General features: G+C 38.8%; 1 protein-coding gene across 1 annotated transcript; it reads left to right on the forward strand.

Moving 5' to 3' along the window:
• Positions 1-14,698: 14,698 nt before the first annotated feature.
• LOC149142377 (zinc transporter 3-like) lies at positions 14,699-15,613 on the forward strand. Its single transcript, XM_089452994.1, has 2 exons — positions 14,699-14,894; positions 15,085-15,613. Exons 1-2 carry the CDS (start codon positions 14,796-14,798, stop codon positions 15,373-15,375), a joined length of 390 nt encoding a protein of 129 aa, XP_089309120.1. The 5' UTR covers positions 14,699-14,795; the 3' UTR covers positions 15,376-15,613.
• The last annotated feature ends 4,703 nt before the right edge of the window (positions 15,614-20,316 follow it).

The following is a 20,316-nucleotide window of genomic DNA, read 5'->3' on the forward strand; positions in this document are numbered from 1 at the left end:
ATCGACATGAGGAGTATGAGTAGAGGAAACTTCTGAATTACCTGAAGAAGAGGTTGGGATTTCACCCTCTGATTCCATAGATGGAAACAACTAGTGTTAAGGAATCTAAGATGCGTGAGGAGATAACTCCAAAGGAATACTAGGTTGATTATAAGGACTATAAGGATGCTGAGGAGATATCACAACATAATCAAATAACAGATTCGACGGATGAATAAAAAGCCTATGCAAACTCTCAAGGGTCTATATAGGATTATCTGGGGTCTAAGGATCAAATTCTTAAGGTGACCAAGAATCCGATGGAGGCAGACGAGAAGACAGAGGTTGGAAACTTGAAATAATCACAAGTTCAAAATCTTGACTTCAAGTGACTGAGGAAGCTCCGAATGAACTCCTTGGGAGGACCCTTCAGTATTAGACAATGAAGGGGAACTATGAGATGAACTCAATGGTTTAGCCATGATGACTTTCTCTCAAGAGAAGAAAAGGAAAGGAGATTTGTTGAGGGCTTATTAACAATCTTGAAATTAATAGGGAATTACTCAATATTGGTCCAAGAAGCAATTGCTTAGGTTCGATGTTTATTGTGGGCAGTTATTTTTAGAAACAAAAATTTTTCCTTTTCATCTATTAAGAGTCGAGAAAAGGATGAAAAGGTGACCCTAGTCGCTTTCGTTGGTTTAACGAGCTTGAAAGGACAAGTGCTCGATGATATTTTCAAATTTAAGGAATCAGAAAAGATCGAAATGACTACTCAGGTAACTCCAGGAAAAAAGGAGTACCAAGTAACTGTGAACTGCAATATACACCTTAGCAAATAAATTTACCAAGGACCTGACGTACGTGAAGGCAATCTCCCCGAATTTTGTGTTTGGTGTATCACATTTGCAGGGCGGCAGACTCGGCTTCCTAGGGATAAAGGTGTGAAAACTATGAGGGTCTCCCTTTATATACTTGATGGTACGGGGATCACAAGTCCATGCTAGCACTGTCTAATGCAAGAGTGAACGAGAACTACTAAGTTTTATAGACGCCGGAACACGTCTCTGGCCTAGACCACTAAGTATGAACGTTAATGTTTCAATGCTTCTTAGGTTGATTAATAGATTTTAAAGTTAATCTTGAAATTATTTCAAGGCCTTAACAAAGTCACCTGTTCCTAAAATGCAGCTAAATGATGAAATTGAAATCCTTTCATTCGATGAATATTACCTACGTAAGGAAGATAAATATCCAAATCATGCATCAAACAAGCAACGATGCATCAATGCCAATTTTCCAATGATAAATGCAAAACATGAAATCTAATCTTTCATTCCATAAGAAAATGAAATGGAAAAATAAAATCTTAAAGTGATCTACCTTAATATATAATGATGATTTCTTTTTCACTTTAATGCAATCAATGTAATCTAGTGCAAAAGAGAAAAAGAGAATGCAAACAACTAAATACTCATGAAAAGCTCTTTCACATTAATGATTTTGAATGCAACAAATCCTTCAAAATCTACTTAAAAGATAAACACTTTCACTTTCTCTTTTTGAAACACAAAATTCAAAACAAATAATTCCTTTCATTTCAATCGAAACAAACAATTTTGTAATCTATTGCTTTCCAAATGGAACTAAAGTGACTTTCAAAGAATCTACTCAATTCAACACTAATGGAAGCAACTTCATACCCAAGAACCAAAAGTGATTTGCAAAAGATGTCTAAACACAAAAATACTCTTCTAACAAGGGTAATTGATCTCTGAAGAGAAGACCAATGAGTGAATGAAGGATGACCTAGAAGCCCTAAAACCCTAGAAGGAAAATCAAGCTCCAAGCACACTTTAACCAAATCAAGAGGCAATTGTAATCAGACAAACATGTCAGGCAAAACAAGGACACTAAAATCACACTGGTAAGTCACTGACATAAGGAAAAGTACTGAAAACAAGAAGACAAACCCTAATTTTCTTTAACCTCTGATATCATCGCACATGTTAAAATAAAAGTAACGATCATCGCTACTGTAATCAACATATCCGTGATGTAATCATGATTGCTAGGGACAAAACCGTGATGGTTGAGAAAGATAAAGAAAAAAAGATCTTCAAGAGCAGCACAAATTAAGAACCTTTGAGCAATTACTAGAAAGTGAAAATAGTTACAGACAAGCAAACAAGTCTGGGAATGGACAGTTGGTCAAACTCATCACAAAAGCAAGGTGAAGGATTGAATGGAAAGGATCATAGGTTCCCCAGTGGAGTCGCCATTTTTTTGTCTAGTTAAATCCTCTTTGCGGACAGAGACGATCCCTTTAGTTGAATGATTGGGTCTAGCAATCGAAATCTACTAGACACTATCCTAAGTTTCAATTGAAAAGAGAGACGAAGAAGATGGCCTACGTCATTTGGATGCTATTTTAATCTCCTTTGTTGAATACCTTGAATCACTTGCGTCACAGGCTCGTTCCTGCTTCTCTCAGCGTTTATGCACCTACAAAAGAGATCAATACACAACAAGGCATGCAAATAAAAGTAACAATTCAAAAGCAACCTACCTAACTGATCAAGGAATGTTAAGCTAAATGATACATGAGCATACACATTTAGGGAAAATGAACCAAAAGTTGTATATTAATAGAAAATAAGGGGAAGCATAAAACCAAGCCTTGATGTGGATAGGCTCTCCTTGAATGAATATCCAAGTCCAAGCTAAGATCTCCAAGTACTCCTTTTCCAAGCCAAATGAGTAGCATATAAGCACAATCTTAGCATAAGGGTGTAAATAGACATAGACCAACCATTTGGGAATGGGAGAGGATGAATATATAGGCTGGGAAAGGGAGTTAGGATCTCTCCAAAGATAGGAGTAGGTCCTTATCTCAAGGAGGTAGGCCATAATACCAAGACGCCAAGCTAGGAGAATTCAACCTCATCTGTGCCAAACAACCTCCAGCTCTCCGCTCTGGAAGTTTCTAGATCACGAAGCTTCTCATCCTCTTTGGGAAAATTGCCTTTCTGGGATCATCATGGGTATAAAAGTTAACATAGCGATTCCATCGCGGGTCAAGTACAATGCAACAGGAAATCATCATTGTTTTCGGCCTCATAAGAGCGATGATCCTCAAATTAGGGTTTTAGAGTTATTTTCTTCAGGGGAAGCTCAAGGCACTTTTCAATAAGTGTCTTAGGAAGGATCCGAGTTGCATATATGAATGAGTACACTACACAATGGTCATGTTTCAGACACTTCGGGGTATTTCACAGGGAAGTGCAGGAGGTGTGACAAAATACTGTGTAACATATGTAAACCTCATCCTCAATAACACCTTTGAGAAATGTTATTTTTACATCCATCTGGTGGATCTTCCACCCCATCTGCATAGTCAGTGCCAAAATTGATCTAATGGATGAATACTTTGCTACGGGAGCAAAGGTTTCCTCATAGTCAATTCTCTCAACTTGAGAGAGTCCTTTAGCCATAAATCTAGCCTTATACTTCTCTATGCTTTTGTCTGCTGCATGCTTAACCTTGAAGATCCATCTAGAACCCACAACTAATTTACCTACTGGTCTTGGGACCACTTCCCAAACATTGTTATTTACAATGGATTCATACTCTTCCACCATTGCAACAACCCATACAGGTTGTTTTATTGCTTCTTTGAAAGAGGATGGCTTAGTCTCTACAAGCTCAGTCATTAGAGCCATGTAGTCAGTGTACCTTTCAGTTGATCTCCTTTTCTTTATCAAATTTGAAGGAACTCCCACATTCTCCCTCATGTCATGCACAAGTCTATCAACTTCCATAGTTCTTTTTCAACCTTCTCTAGATGGTTTTGCTTGAGTAAATGTCTCCACCCTCTTCTCCTAAATTTGTGGCTGCTCCACAACTTCCCGAGGCTCCTCCTTTGGAGCTAAAAGATCCTGTTCTGGTGGGATCTAAATCTTCCTCTCAGGAGAGCACCGATTCACTTTCTCCTCATCAAACTTTACATCCCTTCACGCAACTATCATTCTAAGGGAAGGTAACTACACATGGTATGTTGTGAGGCGTTTCAGTGTAACCCACAAATACCCTCAACTTTATTTTCGACTCAAGATTTGATCTGAACTTAAACAGGAACGCAAAAAATTACACATATAACTATCAATGCATAAATGCAGTAGAAATAACACTTCATTTCATTAATACCAGAATACTGAAATATGCTTAAAAACAAAATGGAAATAAACTAGCTTGGGCGATGGTAGCTTATCTCTAAGAAGAGATGTGGCGGCTACATGCCTCTCAACTGTGTTATAATGAGGCTCAAAGGCCTATTTATTATTGAGAAACAATGGAAAACCCTAAACATAAAAAAACTAACCCTAGGAGATGAAGCGCCAAAACTATGGGCTCTATTTGGGTAAATTGGTACATCAACTTCCCAGGGTCATAAATTTGGCATACGATCTCCGTTTGGTTATCGTAGTACCTCATTTCGAAGATCTAAAAAAGGGGGTTGACAAAAATAGGCAACCTAGTTTGGGATGTTTTCAGTCTCTCTGGTTTCCCTAAAAACATCGTTTAGGGCCTTAAAACGGCTACGAAAGTTCAGGACCGAAAAATTGCCAAAAATAGTAAATTGTGATACAATTAAGGAAACCATAAAATTGAAAGAGAAAATGTTGCAGGTCCAAGTGGAATAGGTGGGTGGCCACCAATATCCACCTGGATCATTCCTCCTCCCTTAAGAAGAAATGGTCCCCACTGCGTTGAGTGCCTCCATGAGATGGGAAAACTTCTTCTGAGCTTGGTCCTTGGTGAGCCACTTGCCTTGGTGAAGGAGTTGGTCAACTTTGACAACTCGATATAGTTGGATCTTATGTTGGCGAGTGTTCTTGATCTATGTGTCCATGATCTGATTAGTTGTGGCCTGTTCAATGCAGTCTAGGTTTAGTTCTGTTGGTGTGAGTTATTCTGCAACATCGGATGTGTCTAGCAATGGTGGAAAGTATGGTCGAAGGCAGTCTACATTGAACACTGGGTGCAGACCAAGGAACGGTGGAGTGCTAAGCTTGAAGGAATTGTCCCTATAGCCTTGGTAATGGTGTATGGCCCATATCGGAGTGGGCAAAGCTTGTGGTGGGGTCCAGCGAGGTGCTCCTTCTACAAATGTAGTCAAATTTTGTCGCCACCTGGAACTTGTGCAACACCCGATGTTGATCATGGTGCTACTTGTACTTAGCATTAGCTCTATCCAATATATCATGGACCTACTGGCGGATGTGTTGAATGCGCTCAATGAATTTGTTAGCCCTATCGACTTCGAACTGAACATGAGCTGAATCTGCCTGAGTAGCTGTAAATGGTATGGCCACATCAATGGGACATAATGGTTGAAATCCCAGCCCTACTTTAAAGGGGTTGTGTCCCATTGCACTATGGAGAGCTCTGTTGTAGATGTGTTGGACATATAGGAGGCTTTCATCCCATGTGCATGGATGCTTCAAGTTATACATGTGAAGAATATGTACGATCATCCTGTTGACAACTTCAGTTTGGCCATCAGTTTGGGGATGGAAAGTTGTGGACTTAGTGAGTTTGGTATCCAACATCAACCAAAGATTTGACCAAAATCCACTTAATAATCTGTTTTCCTAATCAGAGACAATGGAATGCGGGATCCCAAAGTGTACCCATACTCACTCAAAGAAGATCTTAGCAGTGGCCTTTGTTGTGATACTCTTCTTGCAGGCCATCATAACGGCCATCTTAGAGAATCTGTCGATGATCACGAAAACACAGTCATTGTCATGCTTAGGAGAAGGAAGGCCCAACATGTAATCCATGGAGATGGATTCCCAAGGTCAACTAGGAGTAGGAAGAGGAGTATATAGGCCTTGCTTCTTGATGGATGGTTTGGAAACAATGCACGTAGTGTAAGATCTAATGCACCTCCGAACATCTTGACAAAGGTTCGGCCAATAAAAATACTTCTGCAGTACTGCCATTGTTTTCTCTACTCTGAAAAGTCTATTGACCAAACTGTAGTGCACCTCCCAAATCATCTTGGCACGCTCACTTGAAGGAACATATATGTGTCCCTGGTGGCATAACAGTGCATCATGGAGGTTAAATTTTTGAACTTTTATACCTTCTAAGAGTGTCTAGTATGTGCTGTCGAATTCTAGATCATTCTCATAAATATGTAGCCACCCCAAAGTCTCGTGCCCACAAGAGTCGAGCAAGTGATCAACGCCATGACTGGTGGTCGGATGAGGTAGTCTACAACATTATTGGTGCTACCCTTCTTGTACTTAATGTTCAAATGGAATTGTTGTAGGTATGTGAACCATTTCTGATGGCGATTGTTCTGCAACTTCCCTTGTGTTTGTATGAACTGTAGGGGTCGATGGTATGTGTGGATGATTGTTTCCATCCCTAGAATGCAATGCTTCCATTGACGACAAGCCTGCATAATGGAATACATTTCTTTGTCGTAAGTGGGATACTTTCGAACTATGTCTGAAAGTGTCTCATTGTTGTAAGCCACTAGATGCCCCTGTTGAGTAAGAACTGCACCAATAGCATAGTCAGAGGCATATGTATCAATCTCAAATGCTTGTTGTAGATATGGTAATGTGATCACCGGTGCAGAGAAGAGGCGATGTTTCAACTTAGAAAATGACTTCTATTGGGCTTCATACCAAAAGCACTTTACTTTCACTCTGCCCTTGGTGACTTGAATTAAAGGCCAAGTGATATGAGAGAACCCCAATACGAACCTGTGGTAGAAATTGATAAGACCCAGAAAGTTGCGGAGCTCTGTTAGAGTGGTTGGGGCTGGCTAATCCTGAATGACTTGTATCTTGGTTGGGTCCACATGCACACCCTGCTCATCAATGATGTACCCCATATATTGAACTTGGTTCATGCCAAAAGTGCATTTCTCGAAATTGGCACATAGCTTGTGTTGTTGTTGGGTATGAAGGACCTGTCGAATATGGCGGAGGTGCTCTTCCCAACTTTGGCTAAAGATCAAGATGGCATCTAAATACACCACCACAAATGTATTGGTGAAAGGTCACAAGATGTCGTCCATCAATCTCATGAAGGTTGCAGGGGATTTGTCAACCCGAAAGGCATGACCAACCATTTGAAAAGGCCCTCCTTGGATTTGAAGGCAGTCTTCCACACATCGGAGGGTTCGATAGGAACCTGGTGATAACTAGACTTCAAGTCAATATTGTTGAAATATTTTCCCCCCTTGAGCTGGTCCAGAAGGTCATCAATCCATGGGATTGGGTACCTATTCTAGACAGTGATCTTGTTTAGTGCCCAATATTCAATACAAAGTATCCAAGTCTCATCCTTCTTCTGTACCAATACAATCGGGCTCCCATAATGTGATGAGCTTGGCCTAATGTGCCCTTTCTACAACAACTCTTAAACATACCTCTTGATATCATCTTTATCTAGAACATAGCATCGATATATTGGTCCATTAGGTAGCGGCACGCCAGAGGTTAGATCGATGGAGTGCTTGACCTGACAGTGCAGAGGTACCCCTCTAGGTGAGGTGAAAATGTCCCTATACTCCTCCATGAATTTTTCCATCTATTTTTGCTGTGCGGAGGAACCCTGTCTGGACGTCGTGGCCACAACCTTCTTCTTTCCCTGAGGGCAAATCATAAGGAAAACATATTTCTTGGTCTGGGAAATGATCTTACTGCATTTCTTTGCAGTGATCAAAGAGATGGTAGTAGGTGGGGATACCTTTGGTATCCTGTACAACTTATTGCCCAAAGTAATAATCACAAAGCGAGGTATAGACACATATACAACATGTAGCTCCACAAGTACGGTTTTCCTAATAATACATCACAAACTTCAAGAGGAGCAACATCACATAGTTTCTCATCCATGAAGGGCTTGATGTTGTAGGGAAGGTGACATTTTTGGCTGACGTGGAGAAATCGTCCTTGGTGAAGCCACCCGATGGTTTATGGATATGGATGTGTTGTCATCAGTAGGCCTAACCGCTTCATGACCTCTGCTGAAATGAGGTTCTTTTGGCTCCCGTCGTCGACAATGAACTGCAGCGGAGAACCTTTCACCCACATCTGTGAGTGGAAGAGGCGTTCCCCCACCTCTGGATCTTTAGGCTCATTCTTCTTGATCTTGGTGGTGGTCACAGTGGAACTGGGCTCTGCATCAATGATATTCTTCCCTTTGTCATTCCCCTTGTCGGGTTCTGACTCAGAGTCGGAACATGAGTCTGATTCGGAAGCCTTTAGCTCGACCACTAGTGACTCCTTGGCCTGACACTCACTTGTGTTGTGAGTGGAGCTCTTATGGAACTCACACTATTTTCCCCTGTCCTACTTTGTATTCGTGGTGTAGTTCTTTGCTTGCGGCTTCAACAGGTTGTCCTAGGTCGCCCGCCTTGGCTTTGGCCTTTGCTCTGTGGTTTGGGGGTGCCTTTTCCTTGCTTCGAATTCGTAGATCCAAAGTCTCGCTTCTTCTATTTAAAATTTTTCTCAATCTTGATAACGTATTGGTATGTCATGTCGAGCGAGGAGATTTCAAGCAAATCCATCTCGTCTTGGATGTACTTGTGTAGAAAGTCGTGGTACTTGAGTACCAAATTTCGCTCAAAATCCTTGATACCCAACTTCATGCAAAGGGTATGGAAAACATTTGTGAACTCCAACAAATCTTGTTCCCCTCCCTGTCGTAGCATGGTCCAGTTTATGCATTTATATTCATATCTCTCACCAGGGTGATATTGTTCCTTAATGGCATCTCAGAAAGAATCCCAAGTCGGTGAAACTAAAAAAAATAAGGATTCCCTTTCGTCCTTTTGTTCACAGTAGGTTTCCCACTAGTTCTTGACGTGTGGGGTAGCGTTGAGAAGTGAAAAAGTAATATTTTCTCGATTGGAAAATTCATGAACTAAAAAATATCCTTCTAACATATTCAAGCATTTATCTATGATGCCTACATCCACCTGACCCTCAAATACGGGAATATCAAAGTTAACTTGTACCTTAAAAGGATTAGCGCCTCTAGAGTGGCTCATGGATTAATATGCGTCCCCTGTGGGTAGCTGTCGAAGGATCTGGGAAAAGTTATCCATCATTGTGTTCCTTTGTCGCGCGAGGGATTCCCTAAGCAATATTTTGAAAGCATCTCCTGCCCCTCGTCTTTCTTTTCTTCCACCATGGGAGGCCTTCAAGGTTTTTGAGGCTGGTCTTGCAAAGGTTCAACCAGATTGATCCCTAACTCCTTATACCCTAACCTCATTGGGGACATGCAAAGAAAAACATAGAAAGAGCAGATTGCTCTGATACCACTGATCTGAACTTAAACAAGAACGCAACAAATTACACATATAACCATAAATACATAAATGCAACATAAATAATACTTCATTTCATTAATATCAGATGCTTATAAACAGAATGGAAATAAACTAGTTCGGGCGATGGTAGCTTATCTCTGAGAAGAGATATGGCAGATACATGCCTCTAAAATCTATTACAATGAGGTCAAAGGCCTATTTATTATTGAGAAACAATGGAAAACCCTAAACATTCAAAAACCTAACCCTAGGAGATGAAGCACCAAAACTATGGGCCATGTTTAGGTAAATTGGTACATCAATTTCCTAGGGTCGTAACTTTGGCATACGATCTTCATTTGGATATCATAATACCTTGTTTTGAAGATCTCAAAGAGGAGGTTAAAAAAAATGGGAAAGCCATTTTTGGAAGATTTTGGTCTCTTTGTTTTCCCTAAAAACGTCGTTTAGGGCCTGAGAACGGCTTTGGAAGTTTAGGACTTGAAAAACTGCCAAAAATAGTAAATTGTGCTACAATTAAGGAAACCGAAAAACTGAAAGAGATAGTGTTGGGTGTCCAAGTGGAATAGGCGAGTGGCCACCAATATGCACCTAGATTAAGCTTTTTTCTTGATTCTTTGGAGACATGGCAGTAAAGAGAGGCTCTAAAAATCATGAATTGTGACACATCTAACTTTCTCCCTGAGAAAGCCTCCTTCGATATGATCATACCAAGAATTCGATGAGGACTTCAGTTCTGCAAATAGATTTTTGTGTTGCATACCTTTGCCCACAAATGCGGTGGTAGGCCTTGGTCATGCAACATAGCCTTCGCAACTCCCACAATGCTACAGTTCTTTCTCTCAGCTAACCCATTTTGTTGTGGGTTGTGTGGTGTTATCAACTCTTTTTGAATGCCTTATTTCACACAAAATTAATGATTTCAGTCGAAACATACTCACCTCCATTATCGCTCTTTAGAGCCTTCCCCTTCTTTTTGTTCTTTTCTTAATCAGTGCCTTGAATTATACAAACTTGGAGAATGTCTCATCCTTCTTTCGCATGAAGACGATCTAATGTTTCCTTGAGAAGTCATCAATAAAAATAACAAAATAATTGTCTGGTAGTGGATTCGGTCAGGAAAGGTCCACAAACATCCGAGTGGATCCTTTCCAAGATTGCATGTGCTTTGTTATCTCGATCATGGAATGTGGATTTTGCATACTTCCCCAAGGTACATCCTTTTCAAACATCCTGCCACTCAAGTGCTCCTTTAGGGAGGACAATGGTTATTTGATGCATAATCTTCAAGGTGCCATGATGCAAATGGCTGAGTCTTATGTGCCAAAGTTCATTGACATCGCGGCTATGCACTTTCTCCACCTTAATGCTTCATGCAACACAGTCTTCCACATCTATCTTATACATGTTATTCACCCAAACCTCGATTTGCTTTACATGTCCTATGGCTATGTGTCTCAAGAATGATTCTCCTTTTTTGAAGATCACATCATAACCACAGTCTTCCACAACTGCAACAAAGATGATATTTTACTTTAGGCCTAGAAGGAACTTGACATCCTTGAGTCTAAGAGGGGATCTCGACTCCCTATGAAAGGTGACTATATCAATCTCGGTCATGTTGTATCTTCTGTTGTCCCCCAGCTCAATGTGCATCTAAATATATTTCTCCTTCAGGTCACTGAAAAACTCTCTACACCCTATCATGTGGAATGATTCACCTGAGTCCAAGTACCACATGCTCCCCATGATTGTGCTTCCCATGTATGCGCTAAGGGTGAAGTCAAGCTCGAACTATGAAGCTACAGCTTCACCTACTGCTTCTCCTAAGGTTTTCTTGCTCGAACTTTTGTGTGGACACTTCATGGCATAGTCCCCATATTCATGACAATTAAAGCATTAAATTTTGGAAAAATATTTTTTCTTACCCCTTTTGATGGATTCTAGTTTGGTTTGAGATTTCTTCCCTTTTCCTTTCTTTGCCTTTCCAACCAATGAAAATTTTTCCTCATCCTCTCCCTTGGATGAATTATCATCTCTAGTATTTTTCCTTGTCTCCTCTTGTACCAAATCGGACCATAAGCGTTCCCAATTCGGTAATTTTTCCCTCTCGTTCACTAAATATTGGTAGTCGTGTCAGCGTTTTCGAAGGCCTAGGAGTGTTAGGCTTACCAAGTCATCTTCAGAAACATTTACAACAACCTCGCCAAGTTCATCACAAACTTGTGTGAACCTACTCAGATATTGAGGAATAGTGTCATTCTTTTGCATCTTGATATTTCGAATTTTATTCTTGAGTGCCAGCATCTTGTGCTCACTACTATTCTCGAACATTTTTTTCAGTGCTTTCCACATTACGAAAGGAGTTACTTTGGCATGGAGATTTTAGAAAATGTGATCTCGTACTCCCTCCAAGATTATTCTCCTCGCCTTAGCTACATCTTTCTTCCATTGAGTTAGGTTCTTGAATTAGTTGATCCTGGTTTTGCAATGTCTGTCTTGACATATTCTAGAAATCCATTGTCATCAAGCATTGCCTCCATGCGATCCTTCCATGCAATAAAATTAGAGCTGCCTTCCAAGGCATACTCTAATCTTAGCGCGTTGAAGGTCATCTTCCCAACTCTATAGAGATCCTACTATACTGAACTACAATTTAGATCCTCTTGAGAAACAACTTAGAAATTTGTGTTCTAATGTGAATCTTGCTCTGATACCATGTAGAAATTATGGTGTAGATTTGCAACTACTCATGAAATTTTAATCTAGATCATAAGACACAAACGTACTCTACTTCTCTAAAAAAATCAATTCACAATTTAGAGCATCAATCACAAATATGCAATGAGAAATAACACACATGCACACAATATTTTTCTAGGGGAAAAAAATCTACTGAAAACCCCTTTTCCTACTTGAATAATATGATGAATAGAGATGTATTACAATTACTAGCTCAATCTGAGCTCAACCTGCAAGTGAATAACCTATCTCTTTGCTCATTAAGAATCTCTGACCCATACTTAGTCAATTTATGCCTCTGCTTGAGCCCCTATTTCCTTGCGCAATTCTTGGGGAAATTAGGCCCCTATTATTTAGGAATTTCCTCCAAAATGATTGCGCAATTCCCAAGGTTAATCATCTCATTGCATGCAATACTTGTACACTCAAGACTAGTCTACAACTAATGTTCCACTACCTTGGAATCTCCACCACAAATGGGAACTCGAATTATTTTCATGCACTAGCTATTTTTGGATGATTGATCAGTTAATTGGATGATCACTGAGTTAGATTGAAGGCCCACTGCACAACTGAACTTCTACTAGTTCCTCCAATAGTTAGAACTAGTTTAACTAAAAAAAACTTGAAATAATTGAACTTGATTGTCACAAATTAGCAATCACACATCCTTGACTGAACTCCAAGCCCTCTAACTTGAATTTACTGAGCTAACCGAGTGACAAGAGCCATGTCACACAAGTTAATTGCCTGCAAGTTGTCTGTTGATGTGGAAATTCACATTTTCTCAATTTTACGAAGGCAAAATCAATTGAGACTTTCTTGTTGCATTTTTTAAACACTTCGCTTTCTTACTGGTCACCTCTCCTAATCCCCATGCATATTTTATCTCAACTTGTTTTCCAGGGAAACAAAGTACCCCTCCTTCCCTTGTCACCCCCTTTTCTTATAATTTTAACAACAACTCTGCATATGCATTTTTGACAGTGTCTTCTAAAGGCTCACTTGATTCATGATTTGTTTGGCATCCCTACAAGCTACAATTGATGTAACATCAACCTCAAATGCAAATTATGTTGTTATCTTGGGTGTTATTGGTCATAAGTTGACAAATCTACCTTGTTTGCATGAGGACATGCAAAAGTGAAGGCGTGGGGGAGAAGAAATGCTTGCAAAATATGGTGGTAATTTCTTATTTATTTATACTATTTTTTTTTTCTATATTGGATCATTATATTAGTTTTCATCCATATTGATGCATTTGGAGTGGAAAAAGTGGAGGAAACAACTCACAAGGCCGTTTTTATTGGCCGGACCCAGTTTGGTAAAACATGGTTTGAAACCTTTTAGGAGCGTTTTGAGGCATCAAACGACGTTTTTTGTGGGGTAAAACCTTGTCACTTTAGTGCATCACCATTTCATGCTATTCTACACTCAAAGATATTTCCAACGACACAATAAACGCATCAATCGGAGTCCATATGCAAAATTTATACCACTCAAAAGTTGACCTTCATGTTTTCACACCTATAGTTCGGGAGGATTTCGCGTCAACCCTCATTATTCATGGAAAATGGGCTAGCCACATGATTATGATGTGCAAGACTCTAGAAGACTCTATATTGTAACTCTAGTTAAGAGTTGATATAGTCAAAATTAACCACTAGTAGGCTATCAGGTTGTGTTATAATCAGGCCATTAGGACAAAGAGGCATTCCATTCTTTTGAAAGCATTTTGTTCCATAGTTGAGCAAAGATAGCCAGGAGAGATAGGAGGTAGAGCACACAGAGAGGATTTATGCACTGTAAAAGCCAATGGGCCACATGCATTACTTCTTTGTACCTGTAGCTATATTTCTAGACAGAGAAAGAGAGCGAAACAACCTCACCTTCCAGTCGGGTTTTCTCCCGAAAGGGTTTCCCATAAAACATATTTTGTGTCTTATGTGTGGTTGTGTGTGATTATTTTGTCTTTATCTACTTTTCTACACATTTTCCATTCACATTAATGCACTAATTACAGTGAAATTTACAAATCTAGAAATTAAATAAAATTGTAATAGTGTAGAATCTCATATTTTAAATATAATATTATCAGATTTGTTGTGATGAACTATCCAATGAAATATCCACAATGGTTTACAAATAATTTTTTTCTAATAAACAAACGCAGAAATTGTTTAAATATATCTCTTAACCTATGTGTCATATTTCTTTGAAACTTAGAGGAGAGAAGCATTATGGTAATATGAACAAACTGCGCTCCCTTTTATAATTAAAATGAGGGCAGGTTAATCCCTCGGAAGAAGCTTTATGTTAAACAAGAGTCCATATTTACATCATGAGTCCAATATTTACAATAGTTGAGTCCTCCCTTTTATAATTAAAATAAAGGCAGGTTAATCCCTCGGAAGAAGCTCTATATTAAACAAGAGTCCATATTTACATCATGAGTCCAATATTTACAATAGTTGAGTCCATAGATGTCAACGCATCATATAGCGTGTGGGTTGAACCTGGATGGGAGAGCTAATAGCTTGCAGTCCCTATTAACCAAGAGTCCATATTTACATCATGAGTCCAATATTTACCAATAATTGCATCCATAGATGTCAACGCATCATATCTCTGGATGTTGAGGTTTGTTTTGATATATCAGAATTTATGAATCAGGTGTTGGAATTGGCTATATTTAACTCTGGCTGTAATACCAATGGCTGGATCGGAAAGTCCATGGATGGTAATTAGGACTTTAGTTGCAGCTTTTACAACTCAACAATTTCCAGAAGGGATGGACGGATGCAAAGTTCAGGTACCCATTATTAACTTCTCTCCAATTTTCCCTTTCTCTTAATTCAACCAATAGGACTACCCGGAAATTGTAGGGATCAAATATAGTTCAAACTAGTTTAACGATAATCTGTGTGGCTTTTTTTTCATTAAGATTTCTGTGATTTCAAATATTGTCCAAACTGATTTTGTTTATTATGTGTGGCAAGCAGGAGGGTTTTAATGGTAAATTCCGAGCAGTTTCGAGAATAAGTGCCCTTTTTGCTGGTGTCGCAACGGGGATTGGGATGCTATTATCCGAGAACAGACCAATGGTAGTGATTGTTGATGCAGTATTTAACACCGGATCTGCAGGAGTTATGGCTTACATGTGTTTGTTGGATCTGTATTCTGCCTATTTTACCAGGTCGGAAATGCAGAGAAGAGGAGCGCTCAAGATATGGAAATATATGGCTATCCTGTCGTTGTTGTGGGATTCTTCTTTCCTCACAAAATGGATTTGAAATTACCATACCGTGGCCTCACTGCCTTTCCCTGGGTCGAGATTGGGCTTTCAATGATGGTCAAAGAAATGACAAGGTTGTTTAAGATACAAATATATGTTATTAAAACTGTCGTTTTTTTCAACAAGAAAACAACCATCCATATTTTATAAACAATGGTTAGATACAATAATCATGTTTCTATGTTCACTTATGTTCATTGTCCATTGATTGGAAAACAATGTCCAGGAATGGGCAACACAACCACGCTCCTCAATGCTACATCCTTCTACTCACAAAATATATAGAAACGACATGAAAGAAAGACAATTATAAAAAGTCGGTTGAGTTGCTTTACCAAAATATCTCGGACAGGTCCGAGCTGCAAATACAAAAATATCATTAGAAAAAATACCAGAAAAAGGAGACGTGTATCACCAAAAGTACCATTTGGCCGAGATGTTTGTCATGAGATAATCTCATAACCCCATACGTAATGTCACCATAAGATTTAATGGGCCATAATAGCTTGCAAACTCTTATACACAAAAACATCCATCGCTAAATTCAATATTATTGTTAAAATGTACTTGAGATATACATTGTTGTTTTTCTAGTATATGCTTATGACGCAATTGATTACAATCCTCTTTTGCTTCCATGTACACTTGTTGAGAATTGCGATCATATTGTTTTTGTATCATTGCGTGGTAGTGAATATGTAATGTATCTGTTTTGAATGACATGATGTTAACAAGACGATTGCATCTCGAATGAGCAGAACTGTAACTAACAAAGTTATTAGCAACAGAGGACCATAGTTGGATGTTCACTTTGAATATGACAGATATCCATTGCAAATAGAATGGTCCACCCTCTACCTGCCCTTTCTCATATGGCATTGCCATATTTATGAGATATTGTTGCCAGTTGTTATTCATTGCATAGTGTATCACATCAACTATTAGGTATTGTTCTAAACAATGCAATGCTTGTTGATTCTTATGCATAAGTGCATCACAAAAAGATTGGACAATGTAAAATCACAAACACTGTGCATTGAATTTTGTTGCTACTAAATAGCAAATTGCATTAAAGACACTGTCACTGCAATTAGATGTCATTTGTTTTGCCATCGTTAATTCATTTAAAAGCATATGATGTGCAATATGCATCCAATGGCTTGGAATATCTTTGCAAATAGATGACAGGTAGATATTAGATTGTTTAAAAATGCATATTGGGAACTTTTGGTAAAGCAATGGTTCATAATGACCACTAACAGGATTTGCATCATGGAACAGGATGCAATATGGAATTGTATTTTCATGTTGATTAAAAAGCAAATATCTTGTTTGCCTTGTTAATGACCAATCTCCAATTGATATATTTAGCCATTTAGCTAACCAATGTATGCAAAAGGTATCCCCCATAGCCCTCGTTTAGATTCCTTTATATTTGTAGATGCAGAACAACACATTTTATGAAGATATGTACCAATATCATTAATTCCATGTAACTCGTATAGAAAGTCAGATGCTAGTTCATATTCATATGACTCTATTGCTTCAACATCATTATTGTTTAAGAAAAAAAACAAATGTTCTATTAACCCATTTTGTAGTTGATTTGAAGTATAACGAAAATGTAGAAGCACTTCGAATGAGTCAAACAGACAATCGCCTATAGTATATGAAAATGCATATAGTCTAAAAAAATCATTTCTTTTTAATACACAATCAATGTTGTTAGGCACAATGCATTGTAATATGAATTTGTAACTGTCAACATCTATTATTTCTTCCATCATTTCCAATTGCTTACCAGATTTTCCTTGTGCAGTTGTCTTCGAAGAAACTCAATTACTTTAGCAATTTTTCCTATTGCTCTTATCTATAGATTTGCAAAAAATATTAATGAGATGAGCAAAAACTGAAGATGGTTCTTTCCAACAAAATAAATATATTAAAACAATAGGCTCTTGCATTATGTTGCCAAACAAATACCAAATCTCTAGTAACAAGTCGTTTTTAGAAATGGCAAAGGAATTGAAAATGAAAAAATCGCTTTGAAAAGAAATATAACTTGATAAAGAAAGCAGTGGAAAGACATAATGAAAATGACTATTCTCACTCAGCTTAAGTTGCAGTTGTTTAATTTGCAGACGCAGAGCATCAACTTCATCTTCCAACTGACGAATTCACTCATTTTTCTCAAGTTGTTTCTCTTGCATTGCCACAGTCTCCTTCTGGTGTTGGTGGATGCACCTCTACATAATTTCCATCCCTTCCTTAATTTCGACATGTTCTTTGTCACATTGGCTACAAGACTGAAGATGCCTCCCTTGATCCAATGCTCTGCACCCAGGAAAGCGGCCCATTTGAGGTCAAAAACGACCCTAAGAACCTGACACATAGCTTTTCTCCTTAGGAATGCTCACCACATCCATGATGACAATGAAGGGGAGACTTAGAAAATTGTTTGCAGAGAGAAAGAGAATACTCGACTTGGAAATGAACTAGATACACTTCTAGAAAACTGCAAATTCAAAATCAGAAGCACCACTGACCGAGATAAGCAAATTGACAGACGCCTTGCCAAAACTGCATGTGTTTCCACCCTCTAAAACACCCAGATTCTTCACACGACTACTCTCTCAACCCATCATTCTATATTCCCCCACCGTGCAAATAACATTGACCTGACATTACACCAGCGACCCAAGGTATCCAGACTCTGCCACTGGACCCTTAAGAACTCCCCTAAGACAGAAGAAACCCAGCTCATGAGATGAGAGAACTTACAGTTACTACTCCTTATAAAGAGGATGATGGTCCAAATTATGTTGCAGAGTTGATGTTAAGTACTAATTTTATTGATATCCCAATGTTCGACCTTAATTCCTCTGCTCAACGAATTTCCATCAACTTATTCCTCACCAGCGTCCAGCACGTGAACTAACAACCCCAAACCAGAAGGATTAAATTCTCCTCACACTCCCCTTTATTTCGCTTGGTTTCTACTTGGTTTTGTCAGCTGCTACCACAGGTATGAGAAGCAAAAACCCAGGATCTCACGTTGAGACATATCCAATTTCCAATTGTTGTACGAGCCAGAGGATAACAACCACGTTGCTTCAGGTGCAATTCTTCTTGAGATCCACTAATCTGAAGGTTGGGCCAGGGGAAATGAATGACGATGGGACATGGATGAGGAGAGAAGGGGGGATGCAACCTAGGTGGCCAAGGCAGGTGGGGACAAGAGGGAAGGAGGATGAGGTGGAAGGGAGGGAGGATCAGGGGGAGGGGAGAGGAGGAGAGGCAGAAGGGAAGAAGGGGGGAGCGGGGGAGAACAAGAGATAATTGGGGAGAGGCAGGGCAGTAAAGATCCAAACAGTTTGTTTTATTAAATTTGTTGATCCTCTCATAAGCACTTAGTTGTCAAAATGTTGAGATACATAATTTCTATTAGGGAATGATGACCGAACCCACAATGTCATTCACATTGTTGCTTACCTCATTCATTGGACAGGCCCGACTGGCTTGATGGTCGACATCCTTTTTATTACCTCTTAGAATATGGAAAATTTTGACTCGATTGAAGAGAGGGATCATGCCTTGGGATCTCTTGATGATCTGGTTTAGATTGATGTTTTGAGCAACTGAGTTGTAATTCATATGATTTATACTCAACATGGAATCCCCTAGAATTTTCATATCCTTGATGCCTTTTTCTTGGGCATGAGACAACCCTAGGAACAACGCCCAGGCTTATGCTTGATTATTGGTCATCATTCTCAGGTCCCAAGCATATCTATCTTCTAAGATTCCTTCAGGATTTATGAGAATCCCTCCCCCTCCTGCCACCCCATTAACAAATTTTGTTGTACACCTATAACAATTTGTTGATACACCTGTAAAATTTTTCTTAAATCCATCTAGCAACTTATTTGTTACATTTCAGGATCTGGGAAATGGTTTGTTGTGATTTTTGGTATATAAGGGAATTATATGGTGATGAACACACCTACTGAAAATCACCTCAATCTTAAGTGTATTTTGGATTAAATGTCAATGTATTTGAATCTGTTGTAACTCCATATTTGAAACTCCACCAAAATTGTTAAAAGGATAATTTTGAAGGTATGGTGGTTGTGGGAATTCAAAACAAAAACAATAAGTTGATATAGGAAAGCTTGGATTAAATATCATAAGTTAGACCACTTGGTTTTGTTCATGATTGGCTAATAGAGACATGAGTGTTATGAGAAATGAAACTTTGAGAAAAAGGGACAACCATCATTTAAAAAAGGTTTTTTGGTAGGATTATTGCAGAAAGGTAGCATGTATGTATTCCCAACAGATGCAACAAATTCCCAAGACAACATCAACACTTCTACACAAGAACCAACGTTATATATGGAAGGAAAAGCTGCTACATAAAAGAACTTGTTGTGGGAATGAGAGAAATAATCAAGGTGGAATCATTCATGAAAGGACAATGGTGTAGTGCATTTGAAAACGTTGAGTGAATTTTTGTTGTCTACTCTACTATGTTTTTATCAGGACATGCAAAAAGGTAGGCATGGTAGAGATGTTGGGTTGTCGAATTGTCCCCTTTTCCTCCATTCTAAACACCCATTTTCATCACTTCCTTCACTTATTTGCCTGTCTATTACCCATCTTGTTATGTTTCTTTGAAAATGTGCCACATTAAGCTTGCGAATATTAAAGTAGTTAATTATCGTTATTTTCCTCTAAATTTAATGAATTAGAAAGGATTATTGTTGGTTTTGTTGATGATGGTCTTCCTAGTGTTGTTGCAGAAGTTCTGTTAAATTTGGTAACTAGGGCCAAACTCCATGTGGGTAATCTTATTTATGGCAGCTGATATTTTTATTGGATCCTTCTCATCGAGAGGTGTAGGATTGATCTAAAGATCATCTGATTCCGATAAGTATTT

This window comes from Pinus tabuliformis, chromosome X, assembly GCF_031772625.1.
Source record: "Pinus tabuliformis cultivar Carrire ecotype Pingquan chromosome X, CPIR1, whole genome shotgun sequence".
Taxonomy (NCBI): Eukaryota; Viridiplantae; Streptophyta; class Pinopsida; order Pinales; family Pinaceae; genus Pinus; species Pinus tabuliformis.

Bases quoted from the DNA above. Each gene is read 5' to 3' on its own strand.
- LOC149142377 (XM_089452994.1), top strand. From the start codon at position 14,796: ATGGCTGGATCGGAAAGTCCATGGATGGTAATTAGGACTTTAGTTGCA. The intron at 14,895-15,084 runs GTACCCATTATT...TGTGGCAAGCAG, and splicing joins TGGACGGATGCAAAGTTCAG to GAGGGTTTTAATGGTAAATT.